Genomic DNA, 26,906 nt, shown 5'->3' on the forward strand with positions numbered 1-26,906 from the left:
TTTGCTTATTTGTGTGTTCTGCATCTGAAACTGTGATGTATATGTTTTTGTAGGATATCTGTTATAATAAATAATCCTAGGAGCTTGATGCACTGTTAGGCTTTAAATGCAAGGAGCACAGTAACAATTAGGAAGAAATTAATTTGAAAGCTGAGAGATCATGACAATTATATTTAGAATGTCTCTAATGCTGTAGATAATATCTCAAACAAATTATCAATTGCCTGTCCTTTGTCTTACCTATTACAGCTTGAAAAGCATTCAGTGAATTCTTCTGAAACAAAGTACTAGCTCTTATCTTCAAATTCACTGCAATGTGTATATATGCCCCCAAACAGCCATTTCTGGTGCCACTTTGAAGTCAGTCCAAATCTCCATCATGTGATCTCAACAAAAGTTTTGTATAAGTGTAAGCAATGCAAACGTGAATGGCAGGGTGAGTCAGTATGTTAGAAAACCTTCAGTTTACAGCTAGAAACTTCCCCATCTGTCTTTCATAGAAAGACTTTGTAGGAAAAAGCACTGTTATTAGCAAGCATTAGTTGGAATTTCTGGTTAAGACATGATACAGCTGTGCAGTAAAACCACTGAACCAGTTCGCATCAATCCTCTAAAAAATATATGAACACTGAGTAGGAAGGAGGACTTTACCTTTTCTTTTGTGGCAGAACATAGTTATCCACAGGTTTAACAATGTATGGCTGATGTGCTTTTTCTTGGCCTTGTTCTTTCCCTGCAGAGGACAAGCTGGAGCAACAGCATTCTCTGTTTACACACTACAAAGACCCATGTCGAATTGGTCCTGGAGAGGATAAACCATGGGCAATCGGTAAGACCCTCTCTAGCCATCATTGTATGAACATGTTCTTGTCTGTCACTCACAGAACACCCACAAGCAGCTAAGTGGCAGTGACAATCTGTGGAGACCAAATATTTGCAAGGGGTATTTCTCTAATGTAGTAACAATATTGTTTGTGAATCTTAACAATGTTTTGTTGAATTTTAATCAAGAAGCAGACATCTCAAACTCAGGTCCATATACTAGAGTTTATGCATTAAGGTATTGAATGCCTTCCCACACTTACTGTACTTCTTAAATAACCTCTAGATTACTTTGCAAAAAAGAGAGCCAAGTTATTGTTTCTGTGCTTTCTTCCTGCAACAAAAACATGCAGCTTTTAATCAGTGTTCCATTTGGCATTACAGAAATACTGTAAGTGAGGATTTACCAGTATTTTAACTTTACTGTGAATTTGCGGAGTTCATCTTATATCAGATTTCACAGAACTCAGATCTGGTGAAACTCATTTGAGCTCAGTAAAGTTCTAGATCAGGAACTAGTTTTTCTTCAGAGGAGCAGTTTTTAAGAATTTTGAACTACTTAAGAATGTGGCTTTACTCTGTCATAGCAGGGGAAAAAAGTTTCTCTGCTCCTGAGGAAAATCAAAGGGCAGAGACAACATTTTGAAAGGTGGCTTTAGGGAGGCTGGGATAGAGGAGTTGCTTGTGAAGACTAAACGAAGGCTGCTCATCTAGACCGGCAGGAACACACAGGCTAGTTCCCTGCCACTAGAAGAACCTACTACCTTTTGCTAATCTCTTGTGCATATAGGTTGAAAATGAAAGAAACAGTTAAGTCAAGAATTCTTAAGGAACAAGAGAGCATTCAGATTATAGAAAAGAGAAGCAACAGAAAACACGAAGCTCAAATTTAGACTGGAACACCTGCTGGGAAAACCTAAGAGGCTTAGGGTAGGGACTGTGCTTAGGTAAAATGGAACAGAAATCATACGGAGGGAGACAGCAAAGGAATAGCTGAGGTACTAAGGCCACGTATCCTCATCAGCACTGTTACCATTATACCATTATGTTACTACATTTGTTCTGAAAATAAAGAATCCCTCAGACTAAAAGCCTCACTTAGTCAGGTGTGAGATGCAGGCACTGTAAGAAGTACTCCTATGGTTACTATTTCTGTGAATTCACAGAAGTGAGTATCAAGAGCTTTCAAATCAGAACAGCGTTGTGTCCCACCCCTGCCACATACGCAGTCTTCACATACCTGTGTGCCAAGAAGTTTTCTGAGAGGCCAGTAACAGACTGCATGCTGGGACAGTCACATTTCCCTTTCTGTTCACAGGTACCTTGCTGGATCCTGAAGGATTATATGATGATGAAGTGTGCACTCCAGATAACCTACAGAAGTATGCAACTCCTGATCCTCCCACATGCTCTAACTGATTCTTTAAAAAGCCAGTTAATTGCTTGCTATTTAACATTTCACAAATTGAGAGGTGTTTCAAGGACTGTAAAAAATATATTATTTTTTCCTCGAGGTGTCTTGGGGCAGAGGGAAAAAAGGGAAGGAAAAGCGTCTGTTTCTCAGCAGTCTGTTGGAATTGGCTTCAGTGGGTGAAAAGTTGAGAGCAACTGCAGTCAGTGTTTTTGCCTCTAGAGTTGGTCCTACCTGGACAGGCTCCCAGGCCAAGAACTCCGAGCATGACTGATAAGGGTACGCAGTCTGAAAACCCCTCGCCAGGCAGCCAGTTCCACGGTGATGGCTCTGCAAAGGACAGAAACAAAAGGAAACATACTTTTATTCAAGTGAAAAAAATCATGAGGTTTAAAACACACCCCCCAACCAAACAACCCATGCTAGAAAGCTTGCAAAACTTGATGAATATAAAAAAGCAAACTCACAAGTAGAGGAATTAATTAAAATAGCATATCACACATAACTAGGAATGGCTGATCATTGTTCAGTGATACTAGTATGGCAATGCTTTAAAGAGGATTTGATACTGAGAAACGGTATTTTTTTTTTGAGCTAGTGGACTTATGGCAAATACAAAAATTATTAATTTGTAAGAGCATTTTTATTCACTTAGTGCAGTACAGGCTACCCCTGGTGGTCTTGGTATGTTTTGAACACATCTAGGATCTTAATCTAAGGTCTAGGACATTTAGGATCTTACTTAAACTCTAAGGTCTAGGTTTAGTTTATATTCAAAATATAAGGATTTGTTGCAGCAAGTCACGCTTTGCACATTCAAAAGCCTGCAAATTTTCTAGGCATTTCTATTCACGTGTTGAAAAACATGAATTTAGTACATGTGAAGAGGATTTTTGGGAAGCAAAAGTAAGGTAATTTGGCCTCTGCAATCAAGTTTGCAAATGCAAATCTGTATGTGGGTGTAACATTCTATTTTATGGTTCCAAGAGCAAGCTTGGAGCTCTTTAAAAAATAAAATCTGTGTTTTCAAGCAGCCTTTTGAGACAATCTGTCACCAAATTAATTTGGGGGGGTATCGTTTTATTCCCTGAAGAGTTGCTTGTATTTAGCAATTAGCTTCCACTGACAAATACATGAATGATAAATAGCCATTAAATGATCAATACAGGTTTAGAATATTACTCATGCTACCTATGTATATGCACAGCACCTCAGTTTTGAGGTAACTCAAGAATATTCTTGAATTTTGGTAGCAGAATATACACAAGAATTTTTTGCCTATTATTTTCTCCAATGTGTTTTTCTTTTAAACCAATGAAAAAAATTACTTAACAGGAATTTCAACTAGCTTTTTATACACATCTGCAGGGAAGCTAGGAGCTGAACATGTAAATTATGTAAAGGTGCTTTTATATTAGAGAAATCATCACTTCCACAAGAGGCCAAGAGAGCCAGTCCTCCCACATCTGCAAGGGACTGGTAAACGTAATTGTAGAAATTACCAATCAATTCAGTAAAATTCAAAGTCGTTAATGGAATCTGGGCTTTAAAGATTTTTTGAAGCATTTTTAAAAAGCATTTTTCCTAACATACGTAAGTGAAGTATTGAGGGACTATGGAGGGCTATTGAGCACTTTCCAGCTCACAAGGGTTGTCCATATATGCAGCAAAACAGAGTACAGCCTAAAATCGAACCGCTCTTAAATTTTTCAGTAAAACTTTGATCAAGCTTTACAGATATTTAAAGCAGACATTGAAATTGGCAACGTAAGCTCTTCAGAGAATTATTTCTCCATCAGCACTCTTCTGTAGTTTATAAATAAAATTAAGTAGTTCACATTATCAAACTAATTAGGCCATGAAAGCACTAGAACAACTAGTTCTTAAGTATCTCTTTAATGTTAAGTACAGCATACGTAAAACATTGGAATAGACAAACCTACTTGATACAAATAATGAGCAAGCCATTTATAATTATAGAACAATTAATAAGCTAGACGTAATCATCTGGGGCCCTCCAGCAATGCTAGGAGCTGCACAAGGTTCTATTCAGAGAGGCTTTGTGAAATGTACGCAACTGATCGTGTGTCACAAAGATAACGCTCACCTTCAGGCAAGGACTGGAATAAGCCACTTGTCTCTAAACCCTGAACGGTCTGGCACAGAAGAGCACCTTACAAGACAGCTAAGAAACATGATTTAAAAGCAAGTTTTTCTAGACTCCACAAAACTTCCTGTCTCCACTGCCAGGTAGTGGCTCCCAATCCTGGGCTACAGGCAGAACCACCACTAAGAGCTATCCTTAACTCTGGCACTGCCCACCTGGCTGAGAGATGCTCCCTTACGGAGTAAGTTTATGGCTCCCTTACAAACACCACTCTTCATGTTCCTCTGTTCATGGCAGCTGCAGGCAGTACTACAAAACCAGTGTCCAGAGAAATACAACTTTCACGTTTAAACTGAAGAGCTTCAGTCCCAAGTAACTCCAAAAAGGAAAAACTGAAGTTCCAACTACCTTTCTAGCTTGCCTTTCTTTGTGTCCTAGGAGATAAGGCAATTGTTCTGAAAAAAGTAAAATAAATCAGATTTAGTTGTGCAACAGTCATAATTAGTTATGTTCACTTAAGTTGTTAGTACTTAACCATTAGTATGGCATAGCTGAATGTTTGGCAGACACAAAAAGTAAACTGTTATGTGTACGTGATAGCAGTTTTAGTCAGAAGCACGTACATGCCCAAGTATAATAAATTCTCCCCAGGTATTTGAGATTAACATTTCTCTTCCATGAGCAATTGTGCAAGTTAAGTGAATATCTAGTGTTCACAGACATTCAAAGGGAAAGAGATGAAGCTAAAACAAATTCATCTTTCAAATTAATGCATGCACATTTTTGTGCACAGTACTGCAGCAGTAATCAGCAGTTTCTTCTACTTTGTTTCTTAATTGGCTTTGCCAAATATAAATACAATTTTTGAAAGAGGTCAGTTCCATCAAAGAGCTTGCTTTCTTGGATCAAGAAAAAGGATTTCAGGAAGTCAATCATTTGCAGTAGCTCTTTGTAATATCAGCTTGCAATTGGGGTGCAGGGAGTAAGCTAATTTAACGTGAGTTATTAGATGACAGTCTGAAATTGAATAATACATAAAAGGAAGCTTACTTTTATAAATTGGTTACAATAAACTCTAAGAACCTTCAATACTTCACTAAGTCCAAAGGGAGTTAGAAACACTGTGATTAAATAACCAGCTATATGACCATAATTTTGTCACTGTTATTTTCTGAAGGCACATGAAGTACTAGCAGGCATCAATTGACCCAATCTTACTGATTATAACGTTAATGAGACCTAATCAACTGTAACAAGTGCTATGTCCCCTGTCACCATCCGGAGCTTTCCAAAGAGACAAAACTTGACAAAGAAACCACGTGAATCTAAACCACTAAGACACATCATGACAATCTCACATTTTTTCTCTTGTTTTTCCCTCATTCTGTACACTCACATGCATAAAAAAAAAACAACCAAAGAAAAACAATCATCAAAAACTCATCCAAAGTCAGAAACCGGGTGACCAAAAATATATTATTTTTTTCCCCCCAAGGTGAAATTAAAGGCTTTACACCTGCTAGAACCCAAGTTCATGGCTCAGTGGTTCTCCTGCAACAGTTGATGATGTAGCCTAATGGCGTCATCAACTCTTACACAGGAAATCACAGAACCTTGAGCTCAGGGTTTGGCAGGTAAATAAAGGAAAATGATTTTCAGGGAAGAGACTTTGAAAAACATTTGCTTTCTTATTTTGAAACAGAAGAAACATGACCTCATCTGGCCCTCTCTTCGGCACAGTTACCATGCAAAACAGCTGTGACTGTACTTGATATAAACTATTGGCGTGTTACCCTGTGCATGCAGTTACTGCATGCAACTCCACTTTCACGTGCACAACTGTCTGTTGTCTAGTGCTACTTCGGAAGATCTTTTAAATAGAACACGAGATAGTAACATGAGTTTCCTTTTACATCCAATAAAACAGCAAAACGATACTGCAAACATACAGCATAGCACCACAGAGTTATTGTACAAGACAAAGGGGGACCTTCAGGCGTTTCTACTCTTTACTACAGGATACTACACACAGCGGGCAGACAGGTGCCTGCTCTCACATTTTTATTCTCCTGGCTATAAGGGTAGGTGTGCAGGCCCACTGTACGGCATCAGCGATGCCAAACCCACCACAAGGCTGTAAGAGCACTGTTAGCAGAGGTACAACCTCATATTGAGAGACACACCTGGGAGGTTTGCTTCACGTTGTATATTTAGCAGTTCTGGACAGGCATTCTTGCCCTTACTGGGGATTCAGTGAGCTAGCGTAATGCACTAAGGGACAGAACAAGCCAATATCTAATGCCTTTTTTTATGTAATAGGGTGCTGGAAAATGAAGAAGGAAGGAAAGGATACTTAGTCTATCCCACCAGCAAGAACCACAATTCCAGTCAAAAGGGGAGGAAGGCGTCACTGAAAGGAAACGGGAGGAGGATTGATTATATGCTTTATACAGAAGAAGGTCTCTACCTGGAATGGAAAGTGGTGAGTTTTACAGCTAACAAAAACAACCATAACTCACAAAACAAACTTTTCTGGATAGTTCTATAGCCCCTTCTGGGTGTGTTCCAGCTTATATTCCAAGAAGAACCTGGTGCTTTGCTATCTTCTACTGTTTGCATGCAAGTATTGAATGTGAAAGCCTACTACATAAATTTTAGATAGTTGTAGCAATCCTTATAGATGTGCTGCCCTCTATAAGGAACAAGTTTTTTGTTTTTTAATCTTTTCCCAGAGTAAGTGTTTCCACTGATGTTTTCCATACCAGCAGACTGAATACTTTTTAATCTTTTCAACCACCTGGATGTGCTTTTGTTATGCCTATGAAAATCAGCCTAAGTTGCAAGCCTCCAGTACAAAGGCAGAACTTGACACGGGCTAACTAGAACGAGAACCTGCCTTGCTTCACCTGTCTGCTGCTTCACACAGGACATTGCCTTAAACGGAATTCCACGATGAAAAAGAAAGTAGTCCACCATAACCCACTGCAATTACCACAGAAGGACAGGCAGTCAAGCATTTCAGTGCAGCTTAGCAGATCATACCTCGATCTGTCTGTGCACTCTGTGAACATGGCTGCTGAGCAGCTAAATTCTGAGGCTTCCTGTTTCAGATGCAAAAATGCCTGTGGTGCATCTGTGTAGTAAACCCATCTTATATTCACACAAGCAGCAAGTCAAACCAATATCTGAATAGTTTTGACCCAGATTAGGTCTTTGATAAGTCTCATGCTGACAGTAAAATGAGAAATGAGTGGCTAGGAAGAGACTCTTTCCCCTCAGGCCATGCTAGTTAATGCTAGCCAGAAAGCAGAACTACAGCATCCACGCTTCCTGCAAGCAATTCCCAAAGTACTGGCAAAGTAAGTAATTGGCCCACAGGAGGGGGCAACTGAATCGTGTGAAGAGAACGTTAAGGTTGCTACATCCAGCTTTTGGAAGCTGGGAAGCAAGCAGTATTTCCTACAGAAATTTAATTTGGTCCTACAAAATCTTGCCAGGACAAAGGCTGGAATTGTGACACAAGGAGCAGGGCTTCTGATCACTTGGTAACATCTCAGTCTAATGAAAGCAGACTTCCTTTTTAGCTGCATGCCATGCCTTGTACAGTACAGACCCCCAAATGTCTTTTTACTTTTGTTTCCTTCTGCAGGAAGTGGAAGAGTTCAGCTTTATTACCCAGCTAGCAGGCTTGACAGACCACCTACCAGTAGCAATGCGTCTCATGGTGTCTACAGGAGAAGATGACCCTTAAAACTGACCAGCTTTGAGAGCTTTGAAGAGGGAAATGTTAATGATATTAAGAAAATATCGCAAGTTAAGGACGAACTATTCTGGTGCCACGTTAGGAAAGATGACCAGACCTGACCCAGGCTACTCCCCAGAACGTACCAACAATGCAGGATACAAAAAGGGAAGAAATTGAAGGGGTTGTGGCCAAAAGCCACTGTCACAAGTTGCTCAGGCAACAGGGCAGGCCTGTACTACAATGCTTTCACTGTGGACTGAACGGAACCAAGATGGAAGTCCTAATTCCTTCTGAACCAGTGCCATTCTTACTAAAACATGTTTTTATACTAATATATAGCACAATTTAGTTTGTAATTAGTCTGTGAGTTAGTGCTGCTCAATGGTTTTTTGCATAATTTCTTTGTATAACTACGAAGCTAACGCTGTTTTTCTTTTCTTTAGCCTGTTGAAGTTGTAGTAGCGTGCTTGCATCAGTAGCATGCGCCCGCACTGCATGCCACTCTGAGATAAACTAGTCAGTAAGATACCATGGGGAATATCAGAATGGAAGCTAATTCAAAAATCAGATACCAGCCAAAGCAAGGCATTCTGGGACTGGCAAACCCTTCTGTCATAACACAAAGATCTTAAAGCAAACAAAAACTGATTTGCAGAACAGTAGTCTCCTCTCCAATTTAAGGGTATTTAAAAAAAAAACAAACAACTGAATTAAGGCATTAAGATCACAGCTGTACCACCCTTCTTCCAGCTGTGATGCCACTGAAATTGTGAAGTGTTTTATCCGAATAACGACTCCAGAATTGGACTGTTAGTTTTCTAAGAGCAAGTTATTCCCTTAAGAAATATAGTTCCCCTGTAATGTCTTTTCTTTATCTCCCACACGTGGGGCAGTTCTGAATTATGGTATGGGATGATGTATGTGTTACAGTAGAGTGAATAGATTTCTGTAGTACCAGAGGTAACACCAGAGCCAACATTCTGCCTTAGCTAGAAAGAGTAAAATGGGCAATAGCTTGTAAAATGCATGCTAGATATAGGGTTAACATAAATATAAGTGACATTTGGGGGAAAAAGTGTAGACCAGCTTATGACTGGTAAGGCAGGATTCACTTAATTTTCCAAAGGAATCAGTACACTTAAAGGGAAAGCACAGCATGGGCAGCTAGAGTAACTACAGAACTGTGACTCTCAGTGTTCAGTAACTACTTCTTTGAGCAGACCATAGATGCATGTCTGTGAGACACAACTCTTCATTTGTTACACGCTCACAGACTTAATAGGGGTCTTGCCATCTAATTAATATGTTCTTTCCACTGCAACTCTTTAAAAGTAGGACTACCCCCACTTTGCCATCTTATCCCCATGACCTGACTTCCTTAGCCTCTGTAACCTTAATGAGAAAAATAATAATAATAATAAAAAAAAAAAAGACGAAAGAAAAGCTGAGAATCGGGTCTATAACTGGGTTTCTTGGCTTTTCTAGGGCTTTAAATTCAGAAGGGTTTATGTTGCTGGAAGAACAATTAGACCCCTTGCATTTTAACCAATACTTGGTTTCTTCTGCCTAATTCCTCTTCAGTATTAGAGGTATTTCCTCTACATTGCAAATTCCCTGTGTTGAGAAGAATTAATCTAATAGTTATACTTACTCCATTAAGTAAGCTTTTTTAGTTCTGCTGGCCACAAACTCCTGAAGATCTTGTTATAGTTTAGTTTCTACCTACTAGGAATCAGCTTAAGCTAAATCAGAATAAACTAGACTTACATTAGAAATCCTAGTCTGCGCAGCCTCTTGTACTGGCTTTACTACAGCAAACAGCAGAATTTATACTTAGATCAGCCTGATTTTGCAAGTGGAGAAACTTCATAGTCAATGAAAGTAATGGACTGACAGTATTGGCTAATTCCCAGTAGGCGTTAGGCCACTGCTCACACTCCCAATGCACCTGATGTTGACACGTTTTATGCCTCACTCCCAGTCCTGGCATCCCTTCAGCAGAGACTGCCTCTTGCAAGTGTACTGTGCCAAACCATGCGGTAATCTGCAAAGCGTAACCCATGGGGACTCAAAAATGGAACCAGACTCAAATCCCCTTTTTGATAAAATTAGGAATTCAAGTTTACAGCATCAGAGACTTCAGTGTACTACCCCAGTGCACCATCAGTTTCCCACTTTGTATGTTTCTCTTTATACAGAGGGTGCACGTAAGTGCAATGTGTTTTTCTTGTTTCTTATCTTTCCATCCAATTCAGAAAGACTTGTACCTGAAACAATGCTTTTAATCCTATTTTCTACCTTGCTTGTATTTTATTAACCTTTTTAAAAAAGAAAAAACAAACAGTATCAATAGCAATTTGTGTGCTGTCCAGCAGCTATTTCTCAGTAGTAAGATTAAATATAAGGTACAGTATTTTTAATAGCTTTCCTAACAATGTAAATTACAATTTGATATCAGTTTCACTAAGCATCAGTTGCAGGAGCTGAATTTGACACTGTGTGGGATATAATCATAAAACTACTGCCAAACAATGTTACCTTATTTACAGTAAAACTAACATTGTCTAAATTACTTCTAAATTAGTTCCATGGCTTTGTGCTGACTTAAAACAAGGCACTTTTGTCAACTTTTTGAGATATGTTGAGGAATATTTTTTCAAATTTCAGGTGAACTGTTTTAGATTTTGATGTTCTGAAGTTTTTCAGTGATCAAGAAAAGGACAGTTGTAAAATGTTCTCTTTAAACTGTACACATACATTTAGCTAGTCTAGGTAGTTCTTACCGATTTACTGTCTTACAGATCTAACTTTGCAAGAGACTGATGGTGGGAGGTACAGCTTCGTGGCACCACTGTACAGATGCTCCTTGCTTTTTTGCATTGATCCTGTGCCTTCTGATGCCTTGATACGCTTGCAGGAGTTAGAGAGCATATGTACCAGTAAACTGTAAAGAACAGACCTTTTTTTTCCAGAAGAGTAACATCCTGGAGAAAAATGAGTTTGTCTATACAACTACTACAGTTCCATATCCTATCTCACAAAGAATCATTCAGACAATGACTGTGCTGGCAGGATATCAATCATTACAAGCCTTAGACAGATATTATGTAATAGCATATTTGCATACAAAAAAAAGAAAAAAGAAAAAAAAAAAAAAAGGTAGAACATGCCCAGGAAATTAAAGCCTGGATAGCTTTTTTAGATGTCAATCCTACCTTGCTGAAGGACAGCATGACCCAATTTATTAGTAGGATGTTATTTATAAGAAATTTGAGTTAAGCTTACTCTACTGCTGCTTACCCCACTTTGTACAGGAGTTTTAGGTATCTTCAAGAAGTGGGTGATAATGCTGTAATTGGTTTAATAACTGCCACTCAACATGGATACTGTAGATGATGTGTCATCTGTTTTTATAAAAGCTAGATAACATCTTCTGTTTCTCATGTTCAATTTGCATTTTACAACAGCAGTTCTAGAACAAGTGAACAAAAGACATGAACGAGGACAGCTGAAAACTAAGAACTTCCAGAAGATTCAAGGATGTCAGGTCGTTACAAAGTTGGTACCTTTAGATTACTTCAAAAACCCAAGGAACAGAAAACACTCCATACACATAGCCTTTCAGGCTTTCAGATCTAGCTGTTTGTCTGAGGGCCTGAAAGGGATACACAGTCCACCTGCTTTGCACCACAGCTCAGCCACTCAGGACTAGGATAGTAATGTTTATGTACAGCTTCATGCTACCTGAAAAAGTGTTTACTATAAACAATTCAGCTGGTGGCCAGCTAGTTTTGTCATCACCACAAACCGGATGCTTAATAGAAGCAATCTAAAGCAACTAAACATAAACTGTACCACAAAATGGCTCCGACAAGCCTGCAGGCCTCAGAGGTGTGGCCTGCTTTAAGAAACCCTTGAGGAAGCTGTCTTGTGTAATGAGTTTACCTGTCCTGTGCTAGAATTATTACAAGGTTTTGTCCCAGAAGCATTCTCAGCTAGTCTGGCTTCAGCTAGTCTGGCTAGACCCTCAGTCCTACGTGTTGGATAAGACAGTAAGAAACTTCTAATTCCAGTAAAGATTTTTTTTTAAACAGCCTTTGTTTGGTGGTCCAGATTAAACAGATCTTACTGTCTCCAGTTTGGTCTCTGAGCCACCCTCAGATCACAGCAGCACATCAGTGTCAGCACATATCATCAGCTCCAAAACAGTATTTTTACCTCCTCCTGGCACTACAGGATGAGAACAGAAATAACTACAATCCAAGCACTTTGAAAAAATCCCAATTTTACCATTCATGATGATGAGGGTCAAATTGTTACTGAAGGTCTCATTTTTCCATGCCATCTTGTTTTAAATATAACCTTGATGCTTTTAAAAACTTGTATTATTGCTGAGGTTTAGAAATCCTTTAACAAGAATAACCTTTTTTATTTCGATAATTTTTCGGTATTGTATCCTTCTGGGACCTAATGTTTTTATATGGTAAGCACACACCTTCTGACATTTTGTTATAAATGTATTAAAAAAATAAAAAATTAAATATTTTCATTGGTTTCTTTGCCTGTAAGAAAACCACAATCTTGGACCTGATAAAAACAAGGTATTTTGAACAACAGGGAGAGGTTTTTTTGTCCTTTATTGGTGCTGAAAGGAATAACTGGTTGATGCAAACAAGATAATAAAATTTCAAGGCTCAAATGTTTCTTTGCAGTCCCCTTCTTCTGGTTTTGTGGTGTAGAGTCTGATATCACTAACGGAAATGTGACTCTAACATGCAGTGGCATTATTACACATTTGCCTGCTTTCTCATGGGGGGATCGAGCATGGTCTCACTGTGCTACGCCTGTTCTAGAGAAGCTGCGGAAAATAACAGGTGAAAGACCCAAGTGCTTTTAACTCGGCAGCCACTCTAGCTTCTACTGCTCAGCTATCCCCAGCACACACCCCACTGTTTTCAAGGCGTGCAGCATTCACACACGCATGCACAACGCCTGCCACGGGCTGCAAAACGGAACCCTGCACCTCACAAGTTCACGCTTCGAGTACAAGGACACGCATTCTACGTTGCGTTCCTCTCATGTTTCATGAAACACTTCGTGAGAACAGCTTATTATGCAGTTGTACATCTCGCCATCTCAACAGTTATCTAGTCCCTGAACTAACTGAAGCATATATCGAAATCTATACGCTGTATGAAGTTAATCACAAAACAAAACCAAGATGTGTACATGTTCTTAAGAAATCTAGTGATTTCACAGAACAGTGTCAAGGGAAAAGAATCCTTCTTAGGATTCTTAGTAATTCTGGCTTTCTGAACAGTCCCCAAAGTCTTTTATAAAGCTGGCAGGGAATCCCACCCCAAAGGATTATTCCCTCCACAAGCAGAAAGGAGGAAATAAGTAGAATGCAAGTGATTAAGGAAGGAGACAGCGCACACCCATCTTGTCACTAGCTCAGGAAGGAACCACTTCATCTTCTGAGACAGGATGTTAGAGGGATCTCTGCAACTTTATTGCTGTGCAGTTGAGTGTCTGCACCCGATGCCACCACCACATTACAATTTTGCAGCAGCAGACTCCTAGCGTGTGGCTCTCCTGCAACACAGAATCCATTTTTCCATTGTACGAGTTTGCATTATTACATCAGCACCTTCTGAGTGGCCTCCCCTGTGCCAAGTGCTACAGAACCACGAGGCTTACAGAACACAGTCATTTCTGAGCATTTGCACCTTCCAGACGTTTCACTAAGAAGAACAAGTACGGAAAGGCGTAGGTCTTTCTCCCTGCTCCTCCTGCCCTGCGAGTTTTAGTGTAGTTTATTATGGACCGCCGCCTGCAGCTGCCTGTTGGTCAGCCCTGTAACTGCAATGCCATCTGCCTCTTTGGCTATCATACAGATTGTCTTGGCAGAGCACCCATTAAAATACAAACCTCCCCATCCCACTGAAAATTCTGCTCAGAGTGCTGCTGAAACCATTATTTTCCTAGCCCTTTTCTTTGATGATTTAATACTTTGATGTACTAATCCTCCTTCCCCGTCGCAAATAATTCAAGTTGCTCATCTACATTTTCATGGCCTTTCAAAACACACGCTCTTACCCTCTCCTGTTGTTTATGACTAACCCAGATCTACCACCTCCTATGTTTGTAAGCGCTCCACATTTCCTTCCATACTTTCCCTGACATTTAGGGAAGGTTCCAGGCAGCCATTAGAGAAATCAGTGAACTGGGCTTGCGGGGATGACTGGCAGGAAAACAGCAATTCTGATTCCCATCTTCTACATAATGTCAGATTTAATAACTGTTCCTTATAACTGTGAGATGTGGACAAGGAGAAATATGCCTTAATTGCAGCTAAAAGTAGAAGGAAGAGAGCAGAGTAAAAAGTATGTGAGGGCAGTTAGACTTTGGATCACAGAATCACCGTCAACATTTAATCTGAGCCTTAAATTCATTCCCCTTCTTTCTCTCCCCAACCCTTTACATGTCTGAGAAACGCATCGTACTACTGCAAATAGCATGAGCTCCTGAAGTTGTGCTCAGCCCTACACGTCTCAGTGCCTATGCCAATACTGTTGCCTCTCACAATGACGCTTTTCCCATCTTTGGACTCAACTCAACTGCCTTCCCCTGTTCATTACGTCCTGCCCCCTCTTTCTGTCTCGCTCACAGACCCTTTGGGTCAGAAGACCACATCACTGCCCGTTTACACTGCACCTCGTCAAGGAAAGCACCAAGAAACATAAAAACATTAAAGAATAATCAAAAGAGTGGATTAACTGTAGTAGAAGTGTTTCAGCCTTCCTGTGTGCTTTAAATGATCATATTAATTGAAAATGATTCCGTACACAGACATTTCCCTCTACCTTCCTATTAACATACTAGCTTTTAGCTTCCTGGCTGTCAATACTCAACTGTACATTGCATAATTCTTAGAGAACGACACCTGCTTACTCTGCTTCTCTGGCATTGTTCATAAACAAGCTGGCACGTCACCTTCCCTCAGTTCCCACACGAGAACGTCAGTCACCAACACACGCCTGCAGTTTTTCCTCTGCTGCCAAGGTCTCCCTTTCCCTTCTGTAAGCAAACCTTTGATGTCTGCAAAGCCCAACCTGGCAGAACAACTCCAACTGCTTGAAGTGCTGAGGCATACTTAGTAGGCCACGTGTGTCAGAATACCCTTTATCCTTACAAACACTGCAATAAAAGCCTACAGCTTCACAGATCAAGTCGTTGCCACTGTTATACTATATTTTTAAGAGCATCTCCATCTTTGTCGAATTTTTAAAAATACTTTGAGACTCTCCAACTTCATACAAATCAAAAAGGTTAAAATAAAGTTAACTTCACTCGCTTTATTGTTACAGAGTTGTTGACTAACACTGGCAGAGGCTTCGGTAGCTTTGAAGAGATCTCAGTCTCACATTGGGCATAATGTCACCATACACAAACCTAAAACATGATTTCTTTCACTGTCTTTATTTAAGAGACAAGACACCTGCTGCAGTTCCTGATTCCAATACTTTACATACAATTACACATGGCTGTGCTATTATTGGATCTCAAGAGCAAAAATAACACAAAAACGTCATCATTTACGAAGCTCTGATCCCTACTGTTTGAATTCTTATTTTTTAAAACGTGTTTTTAAAGTAATCTGCTCACACCTCCAATATTAAAGTTCCCCACCCAACATAAAAATGTGGAAGTACATAGTTATGCCAGTATTTAAAATAAAATCATCGCTGTCCATCCCATATCCCAGACAGATATATATAGATACCTATTAAACTGAAGGAACCTGACTCACCCACAAAACCCAAACAGAAACGCCAACAGAAACCCAGTTAGCTCAAACCAAACCCAGAAGAATTCAAACATAAAACCCTCCAACTTCTATCGCAATGATTTTATTATTGCACTTCACAATTGTCTGATAAAAGCTCCACGTGACCATTGCTTAGAGTACATCAGATTTTTTGCAAAGCTCTGATGAAGCTCCTCAAGCCATGGCAATGTGTGTCAAAAGCAGCCAGAAGCCTTTTAAGTCCCACTCCTATTTGCAAATGTTTGCAATGTTCCAAATCACAGCAACGCTGCTGTGAGTGGACTGAAAATTGATCTCTGACCACTTTTCACCCAGCTAAAATGGAATTTGCCTCTCAGATACACACATGAAACACTGTATTAGCCAGTAATTGATATAAAGTCTTCTGCCTTAATGATATAAAATGCAGGACAATTACTAAGGCACTGCGGTGTTATGCCAGAGAAACACAGCTGTTTGGAGAATGGACAGTAACATCTCGAACTCAAGGGCAGGGGAAGGGGGCCCTGCCCATTTACCTGTGAGCTCTGATAATCACAGAGGCCTGGCAAAGGACTTGCACAGTGGAGGTTGGGATAAAGCTAAGAGCTGCCCTATTCCACAATAATACTGCTGCCATTTTAAGATTTGGGCAAATGCAGTAAAAACTAACGACGGGATTTTCAGCACTGCACACTAGAGCAGACAGCTCTGCATGGGCAGCCTCCAAAGAACCCTGCTTCTTTCCAGTGCCGAGACGTGGGAGTTTGTGGCCTGAAGTCACCTAACGGCAGGATATTCTGAATGGATCCCACTGCACTGAGGGGGTAGAGATGGCCATGCAGAGGGGGAAGGTGGTGTCTTTCCACATCAGATGTAATTAGGAACCCTTGTTCTCATCAAAGAGGTTTTAAATTAGCAGAAGACTTAGCTTGAACACTCTGGCCCTGCTGCAGTTTGGGTAGGTTCCTCACTCCTTCTAATCTAACTAGGTATAATCCAAAACATTCTTTGTCTTTGCATGCAACAGGTTCTTAAATACCTTTCAAACGCCAATCCCAAGTTTTGAATACCCAGCAAAATCCAGCTAGATCTTCCTCTGCAATTAAAAAGTCAATAGCAATGTTGTCAGCTACTGCAAAGCCAACATTTACTGTTATGTTTGGCTCGGTAAGGACCTGCAGGCTATCAAGGAACAACAGGCAGCTTCAAGTCCCGCAAGATGGCAAATGTAAAAAAATTCCTAGGCCTAGTACGGTGCCAAGCACAAAGCTAAATATATTTCTAATGAAAGGTGTATCACACAAGACAAACTGATTCTCAGTATGCAGCCTAGTCCATTATCTCAGCCCCAAATTAAGGGGCTGTTATGAAACAGGTATTTAAACTCTATTTTCTGTTTCTCCTTAGTTACATATAATTTCCCTTTTCCACATTTGCTGAGAAAGCTATTTATAGCTGCCACAAACTCAGACTTTTAACAAACTGTGTCTTTTATCTCAAAATAAGCACATAAGAAGGACTTCATGCTGTAGCTACTTCATTAATTATGAGATTGGTGTTCTTGGAACTCTGCGGCACACACAAACTATTGGTGCTTACACTGGTGAGATCCCTCTTACCCACAGCTGACCTCGCGTGTGCTTCCACCTCAAGGCAGAACACTCGGATTACCATTCTGCAGCTGTTTGTTCCAGGGTTAGAGCAAATTAGAAGCTGTAAACATAGCATTTATGATACACAGACAGAAACAAATGCTGAGTCTGGTGAAATGCTGGGCAATGGCCCCCTGTCCAGGATAAAAAGCCCTTGTCCATGACTGGATGCCCAGAGGCTGACAATTAGAAGGTTTCTGACCACAAGACCAGTGAAGTTCAAAAGCAGCTTCCAAATGACCACAGTGGAATGCAAATAATAAAAAAAAGAAAAGTAACTGCTTGCTTTTAAAACAAGAGGGTGGTGTATCTGTAAAGAGAATAAAGATTATATGCATGAGGCTTACCCCAGGCAGGGACCAGACAGAGCAAACCAGAAGGTCCCACTCAGTCCTGTGTTTGGTTTAAGGACAGGAGAAAATTACAGAATTTCTTTTGCTTCTGGGCAGTCATTATTTACAAGTGCATGCATAATTATCTGTTTGGGACCTTGCTTGTTCCCAAAAAAATAAAAAATCATGTTTTAAACATAAGCAGAACTGCCTTTTGCTACCAGAAACTCTTCAGCTATGAATAACTCCCTGTCAAGGCGCTGGGTAAGAAGATCATACTTCTAGCTCCCCTCTGGCACGGGGGAGGCAGAGGGCAAGGGGGTGGGAGAGGGGGACACTGGCTCGGCAGGTGTACTACAGAGACACAGGAGCATCACAAGAGGAAAAAAATGTTAAGAACATGAAAAAATATTAAATGGCCCTTAGTTATTTTGATGACATTCCATCAGAACATACAGTTGTGGATAGTTTTATTTCTGAGAAGCAAGGTTACACCAAGCTTGCCTTTAGTTTTAATGTAAGCTTTTATATTAAACCTTATTTGAAATGTAATTCTATGATTAGCTGTTGCCCAGCCAACCTAGGGAATGCAAATACAGACTGTGTCAAAAAGAGACTCATAGCTCTCAGCTTTCAAGGGAAGGTAAAGAATGGAGCAGTGTATCTTAGTTCTCAGCTAGAGGCTGAGACACAAGCAGAATATTCTTCCCTTCAGCAAAGGGATATAGGCAGCAGCATCCAAGAAAGCAGCAGGAAGCTGGCAGTGGATATAAGGCATTGCATCGATCCGAACAGATGATCTCCTGTGAGAAAATACCTTTATTTATTCAGGCAGACTACACGACTTAGCTGACTGGCACCATGACAAACACAAAAATGGCAGCATTCTAAATGGGACATGTTCTCCCATTGAGTGAGGCTTCAAAGGAGGGAAAGAAAAAAAAGCGGGGGAAAAAAAAGGGCTAAACAGCACTTAGAAGCACCGCATCATTTCCTTATCACAAAACTCCTGTTGATAACCCAGTGACTTCCACTGTGGAACAAGGAACCTGCTGCCAACCACATCTGTACATTAGCATAGCTACAAGGGATAATTAGAGGAGTTCTCTCTCCACAGCACAACCCTGACACTAACCTGTCGTGGGAAGAATTGCTTGGATCATACAAGGTGCACTTTTGGAAGGAAAATGCTACTTATAGCCCCACGCTGCTGTTTTATTCACATGATCTTTAAACCTCAAAGAAAACCATAGCCCAACAGCACAGGCAGTGCATACGAACACAACAGGAAACTGACCTTGAAGAGAGCCCTCTCTGTGACAAGCACAAAAGAAAACAGAGAAATTGAATGTATTGTCAATACATACCCATGAAACCTGTGGAGTTGAGTGCCCTAGTAAACTAGGCAAAGAGACTGTTCTATACTGAAATATGAAGACACAATCCTTCCTAGATCTTTTCCTGCTTTCTTCCCTTTTTGGAGACTTATTCGATGCATCTTGCAGGGTGTGTTTCAAGGTAATGCAAGTGAGGGTGAAAAATCATTTAACATGGAAGTTGACCTTACCATTCTTTTAGTCTGCTGTGCAACATAAAGGGAACTGCTAGTTTTTGCTGAACACTAGTCATGTACTATGCAAAAAGAGAAGGGAGGATAGGTAATAGAAGAGAGACAACTTCCCTGCCAAGTTTCGTGCAAAGCAGAACATGTAAGAAGCGCTGATCTGTAAACAGAAGTACAGTTAGAATCACCCTTGATCTACCGTGGAAACAAACAGATGTCACTGTGCTTTCCAAGGACCTTTCTCTACATATCCCCTGTGTCCTATGAAGATAAAATTGAGTCAATTAAATAAACTAACAGAATGGAGAAACTTTTAATAGAAAATAACCTAAAAATAAGAACACCAGGACACATGCAGTTAAACCTAAAAAAAATGAGCTTCTGATGTCCTCTTGAGAAAATGGCTGCAAAGACACATCCTAGCTTAATACATTAGCATAGTTTTCAGCACAAGACCATAAAACATTAACATGCCTCCACAAGACCTTCATCCTTCCTCACGCTATGTCTAGAGCCTCAAGAATAGTGCTCCCTAATGCTACAGAGGCTGAATGAGATACATTTTGTTGTCATCTTACCACATTTTCCACACGCCCCGTCAGTACCTTCAGATAAAGTATTTTTTGGTTCTTTTTTCCTAGCCTGGCACAGCTCCAGAAGCATAAACTTTAGGTGAGACCTTACTGTAGGGAGAAACACCTTTTGATTAAGAGAAGTCCCCCTAACTCTGGGAGACTTTTGGCTTGCTTTTGTGTTAGCCTCTTGAAACCTCTGCATTGCTCTCAGGATGGACAGACTGGTCCGCATGGCACAAAGGAGGCAGGAGGAATGAGAGTTTTGCCATTGATTTTGGCAAGGCCAAGGCTCAATGAGAAGTGAGCCATCACGTGAACTCTGTGAACTGAACGACACTGACAGATTGACAGTCCAAAGGCCATTCTAATCACTAGGATGGGAGCACACTACCTGAGACGCCTAATCACAGAGACAGGTAGGCAGCTGAGGTTAATCTGTATCAGCTCCTTCACTTAACACAGGTGCTATGATAAAGATGCATTTTTTTTTAATGGCAAGCGATTTTCTGTTTTAAAAGAAGCAGGGATGACTAGCTTTTAACATAGCGAACCCTCCCCTGAGCGTTCAGCCTTGCTTGTATAAACTACAACAAAATTAAGACTAAAGTTAATCCAAAACTGAAATCTGTGACCAACATTTTCCTTTGATGCTTCCCACCCTCCCACCTCTTTCACCTACAGTAAGGAAAGGTATGATGTAAATGCAAGCCATAACACAGAAAGGGTCCTTAAAGGGGAGCAGAAAAAGAAAACAAACAAAGAAAACCTACTGCCTTCTGCTTTTTTGTCAGTCAGTGTGGCTTGAAAAATTGCTGTTTAGTGATATTTTATTGTTCGTAAAGAAAAATGAAAGTTTCTCTGCAAACTGGATGTACAAACAACTAGCTCTAGTGATAAAGAAATCAAGCCTTTTGTTTTATATCTCTACAGAGAGAGTTCAAAGTATTTTTTCCTCTTCAAAAACCTTCCACTAAAAGGCCATAGGACAGAGGCTTCACTCAACGAGAAGCATCATGGAGAACTCTTGGACATCAGCTAAGGAGATAAAGAGACCCTAATTGCTACTGCTGTTTTAAAACACCAGAGGCATAAGAATACAATACTAAAGCCACCGTCGTGTCATCAGCTGACTTGGTACAAAGTCCCAGCATGCCAGGACACACATGTGGCAAGAGAGCAAGCAAAATTATATGGTAGGAGTATTTTTGTCGCACCAGTTTATTACCCATATGTGTGCTTGGTTTTCTGAGTCTCCAAGTCTCACAGACGGCACTCGACACGTAAAGTTTCGCTTCTGAAGTCCCACTGTTCTCCTAACGCCATGAAACCAGGCCTCCGACCTACCGCCCCACCACAGCCGCCCCCTCGGTGGTTTTACGCCTCAGGGCCAGACCTATCCCCGTCCCCCCTCCTTCCCTCCCCGTCCCGTCAGCACAAACGCCTCCCCGGCCCTGCTTACGGCTGCCTCGCCCAGCCGCCGTCCCTCGCCGCCTCGTCTGCCACAGCGGGGAGAGCCGGGGGGTGCGAGGAGAAAATGGCCGCCCCCTGCCCTCAGGCGGCAGGAGGCCAAAATGGCGGCCAGCCTGAGGAGGGGGCTCGGCCAATCAGGAGCGGGCCCGGGCCCGGGCAGGTGCTGGGGCTGAGGGGAGCGGGAACGCGGCTGACGCGACCCCAGTTGAGGCGGCCCCAGTGCGACGCCCCCCGACCCCAAACCGGCGGCCCTGGGGGGTCAGCACAGTGAAATTCCAGTGGGATCCCCAGCTAAACTTGCTCTTGGCTGCCTCTCCCATCCCCTTCCCCGGCTGGAGGCTCCGGGAGAGTCGCTTCGTTGCTAATTAGTTCCGCATGCTTTCACAGCCCTTTCTGACTAGAGACAGGGCTGATCATCAATCCTTCAGTATAAATGACTTTGCAGTTGCCTGCGAAGTGGGTATGAGATTATGTACGTAGGCCTACAGCACAGTCACTTCAATGTTTCCTAGAAATATTACAGTTGAGGAGAAATATGACATGTTCAAGTGCTGTAACGAATGCTGTTTGTCTCTCTACCAATGCCATTCATCGCAGCAGCTTGATTTATTTGCTGATTCTCAGGGTTGTGAATAATTGGTTTCTTAGATACTCTTTAACATGAAGCAAGCAGTCGCTTTATTGGAGTACAGATATAGCAGGATCCATCAGCCTTGAGAAGCAGGAGCCCAATAAAGTGCAGTGCCCATTATTTCTTCCACTGCAAAACTGCCACTCTCCACCTCAGAGAGTGATGTACAAGGCATGAAAAAGCAGAGGTTGCAGAAAATGAGAGGAACAAGAGACAACATCCACAGCAAACACACTGCTGCTGTAGTACATTAGGCAGTTGCACTTGAGCAAAACCCTTAGGAAGGAGAAAAGGCTGCTTGTCCAGTCTCCAGGGTGCACGTCAGAGCTAACATACCCCAGGACCCACACAACTGCGAAGAATACCCTCCAGTGTAGGGCATTCCCTTCATATACATGAAGATAATCAGCTCTCATTCTTTCATTAGTGCCCTTGTCCACGGAAGAGGCATCCTTAGGGTTCTCAAATCCTAGATAAGAATCCTGCTGGGAAAAAAACAAAACAAAACTGGGTCAGCTTTGTGACAGCCTTTCAAAACAAAAACAAAACCCTATGGCCTTATATGTATATACTTTTTTTTTTTTTTTTTTTTAAACCATGGTTTTAATTACTGAAGTATCCAAGGATTTGCTGCCTCTGAGCCTTTATCTGTTGTATCTCGGTCAAACCTCATAAGGCTGCACTTGAAATCACACTGCACTAAGAAAACAAATGATTAAAGCAGAGCAAGGGAGTCAGGGGATTAGTTTACTCTGCATGGCCTTGAGCAAGTCATTTTTAGCTCTCGAGGCCCTAATCTTACAGCGATCTCAGGGCAGATGAAACACTTTAACGCCTCCACAAAGCACTCTTGCTTTTTCCTCATCTGAAAAATGTGGATAATTATACATACCTCTCTCTGAGAAAAAGCGTCTTAATCATTAATCCACATTAAATGACTGGACACATTGAGTTTGAAAACAAGTACCAAACCAAATTAACAGTTTGCAATGTCCCCAGAGTCAATAAGGGCTCACAATCATCACTAGAAAAAATATCTAACATTAAGAAGCTATAAGTCTCTTCCCCTCCTAACAACCAGCTGTAACTACAAATAGAATACAAAAGATGAGTGCCTAAATGAATTAGTCTTGAACTGCATCCTCTATCTTGTTAAATGCAGGAAGCCTACATAGAGCAGTTTCAAAAGGAATTAAGGAAGGAGAAAAGCAAGCTCCTTGATCCCAGTTCTTGAACTGTCCAGCCCTTAGACAAAAGGTACCCTATCTGCAAACACAGGAAGAAAACTTGCAGCTGCCATGACTTAAAATACCTTTTAAATAAAATGCAAGACTTGTCCGTCATCAGGACTAAGACAATCTCACTTTCATAAAGTATTATTCACTCGGTGTACTTAACATAAGACATCTCACCTGCCTTTTTATTGTAGGTGCAAGTCCATATTAGTCTTACTAGCAGTTATCAGTGGTTTTGTACTAGTTTTCTATTTCAGTACATGTATGTGTATGTATCTTATAAAATCACAAGCATTTTATTTGTACAGGAAATGAGATAGCTGCATTGAAAGTCTGTGCACCTTTCCTTGTAGGAAGTAAATAGGTATGAACTGAAAATACATTAAAAAAATAAAAGTGGGTTTTCAGCACCCTCTTGTGGATTAGTGGTGTGATAACCACACAGTAACAACCACCCAAGTTTTACTAAAACTTTCATCACAATTCAATGCTACAGAAAAGTTATTTTTTGCAGCAGAAACACAATAGGGAATTTAAACGTGAATGGCAAAACTTTCTGATTGATGATCATTCTTAATACATAAATAAAACCTGTGTCTTCAATGCAAGCATCTCTCGTGCCACAAAAAAAAATAAAAAAATCATGCAGTTACACACTGGCTCTCATGTAATATACAAGCTATAATACTATTAGTTCAGTGGCGGCAGGGGGATCGTGTCTCCTTTAAAACATGCATCTATGCCTGCAGGCCTAGTCAGGATCAAACCTGTTGTCATTTAGGGAAAAAAAATGCCTCTGGTGGCAGCACAGAGTAAGTTTCCTTCCAAGAGTAAATAGGATGTTCTGCTTATTAAGATGCCAACAGCCAGAAGCTCTTCAACTCAGCACATCATGGCAATGCTTCTGTCGGGTCTGGGAACAAATAGAAGTCTAAATGTTGCTGCTGGGTAGATGTGTTTTTCTGATAAAATGGCTTTTTTTTTTTTCTTCCTGTGTGCCTGCAGTAAAATGCCTTGTGGAAGAGGACAGATGGAAGTATTTTGTTTTGTTTTGCTTTAAAAGCACACATATGTAAAGAATGCCAGTATCCCCTATGAGAAGCTGTTTTCCACACAATTTACATATTACACTAGATTTTAAATTTTACCCTGAAGAATTTACAAAAGCCAAGGAATACTGATACATATGCTAACTCCTCCTAATTACAGGTGAACAAAGCTTCCCCTCATTCACCCAGATTCTTATCAACACAATCATCTTTTGTATGTACCAGAATTTGATGAATGATGTGACCTTTGTGAAAATGTTCCAACTGTAAGGGTTTGCTTCAACATAACAGCTTCCAGCATGTTCTAATCAAATCCCCAAAGCAGTTTCAGTGCCTGTCTGAATGCATAACTGTAACCAGAAACCATTCACAATGTTGATAGCCCTCACAGAGGATTAATAGATGCACAAGGTTTCCCAAGCACATTTATTAGACAGTTTTTCCCTCTAAGGAACCCACAGGTGTTAAAATATGCACAGTGCTCCAGCTTTCTAGCTTTGCCCCCCCACTCCCCTTTTGGACAGCAGCAGCGTAATTACTGCTCCAGGCATTTTGAAACTTAAGATGTTTTTCATCACATGACGATAATGTGATTCATACTAATTGCCATAGTTCAGTTCTGGAAGCAGAATTCTGCAGATATGCCACTTATGGCTCCTTATGGCTTTCACTTTCACTACACCAACCTATGAGTCTCAATAATGTCAAGTCTCTCATTATCAAGATGGTTTAAGAACACCTCTAGGTCACCATGCCTAATACCTACTGCAGTGACCACACATCTCCCACATATAATACTAATAACAAACTACAAATTCCCATCAACATGGATTTCTTCCATTTTGCACATCAGCAAATTATGTTGATTTTTTTTTTCCTTAAGTAGTATGATTCAGGCACATATGTATACAGTTATCTTTGAGAAGGTTAACATTAGACATTAAAATACTGTAACCTCAGTTGTGGTTTTACTTTTGTATTTTTAAACATATAAATTCTAATATATTGCTGTCTTTTCATTCTGTGTTCCCTTCAGAATACTGTAAGCTTCTGTTACAACCTGCATCATTTGAGAAGTAGGTGTAAAGCACCTTCAGAAGCCTTTTGTACAGCAGAAAAGCAGTTCAAACTTTCTGTGTCAGGCCACAGGAGGCAGTATCTAGCTGTTTTCTGCTGCATTCTCCCCCGAGAGACTAGAAGCTACACAATACATTCAGATTTGCACAACTGTCTTTTATTGATGTTACATATAAATATGATATTAATATAAAAATGCAGAATTTTCGGAAGTATGGTAATAACTACTGGGTCTAAGAAGTCTGTCAGGAAAACAGTTCTGAAAAATTTAGCAATATTTTAGATGGCTTCCAGGTCTATAAATATGATCACGCTCTTAGGAATTAAAATTCCTACTCACCAGAATTACATTTCTTGGTGACAAGGCAAAGTAGAGTAGGCTCCTGCTCCCTCATGGCTTCTTTCCACCATTCCTATCACTTGACAGAAGTTGCTGCGCAGAGGAAACGGGAGTAGCTCTGGCAAGCAGTTATCCCTGCAGCTGGCTGACATAATTTAGGACAGAGAGTACATTGATTTTCTATTTCACTTAATAGATCACACATACAAAACAGATACAGCAATTGATTGTCCATCTAAATCAAAATTAATTGCACACACGTGGTCACACACTGCAACCTCTGCCAATATGATTTAGAATGGAACTAAGAAAACCTCAGCTGTGGAAAACATCTATTGCAGAACAACATACAACTTACCTGAACTTGCAGATATCATTCAGACCACTGAGGGAATGAGTATAAGCCAAAACTTTGATTATATACACACATTATACATATCCTACAAATGTGCAAGTTTTGAGACTATGTCTCTTTTTCTTTTGTTTCTGGTCAGACAATTATCAGTTTGTCATTTCCAAATAACCTGATTATGTACATATTCTAATCAGGTATATCTTTCCAAACTTGGGCCACTGTCTCTTCGGAAATGCAGCGTATCAGACTCTAGCAGAATGTCAGTCCAACATACTTTAATTTACCAAACATTTCAATCTAATACTGACCACAATGTACATTGCTTTTCCTTAATATGTGTACTAACACGTACTGCTACACCTATGTAGCTTGACTTGGGGTTTCTTTTTGTGCATTCTCACGATTAGTTTCCACTTTACAGCGGCAAAAGCAAGCCTAAAAAACAGGTGTGTTTAACTAATTTCTATCTAATGTCAGTGTAAAGATTAGTGTCTTCATCCACTGATATACCATGTAATAGCCAGTACATCAATTGTTTTTTATCCCCTTAACATTTAAAACCCCAAAATACCACGTAGTTTCACAATGAAACAGATGGCAATAAGTAGGTGTACAGATATAATACAAATCCTGTTGGGAATACAGGTCCTTAAAACATTTCTCTCTGCCTCCCCAGCTATATATTTTGAAAACAAGAAAGTTTTAAAAATATTTTTCAGAATAGTTTG

General features: G+C 40.4%; 1 protein-coding gene across 1 annotated transcript in view; it reads left to right on the top strand.

The window, feature by feature from the left end:
• SMPD3 (sphingomyelin phosphodiesterase 3) overlaps positions 1-12,789 on the top strand; it is a 120,135-nt gene extending 107,346 nt beyond the window's left edge. The window contains exons 5-8 of the mRNA XM_032195471.1: positions 740-829; positions 2,141-2,204; positions 6,660-6,822; positions 7,990-12,789. Coding sequence (XP_032051362.1) covers positions 740-829; positions 2,141-2,204; positions 6,660-6,822; positions 7,990-8,091 — 419 coding nt within the window. The 3' untranslated portion in view covers positions 8,092-12,789. The remainder of the gene's footprint in view (positions 1-739; positions 830-2,140; positions 2,205-6,659; positions 6,823-7,989) is intronic.
• The last annotated feature ends 14,117 nt before the right edge of the window (positions 12,790-26,906 follow it).

This window comes from Aythya fuligula, chromosome 12, assembly GCF_009819795.1.
Source record: "Aythya fuligula isolate bAytFul2 chromosome 12, bAytFul2.pri, whole genome shotgun sequence".
In the NCBI taxonomy this organism is placed as follows: Eukaryota; Metazoa; Chordata; class Aves; order Anseriformes; family Anatidae; genus Aythya; species Aythya fuligula.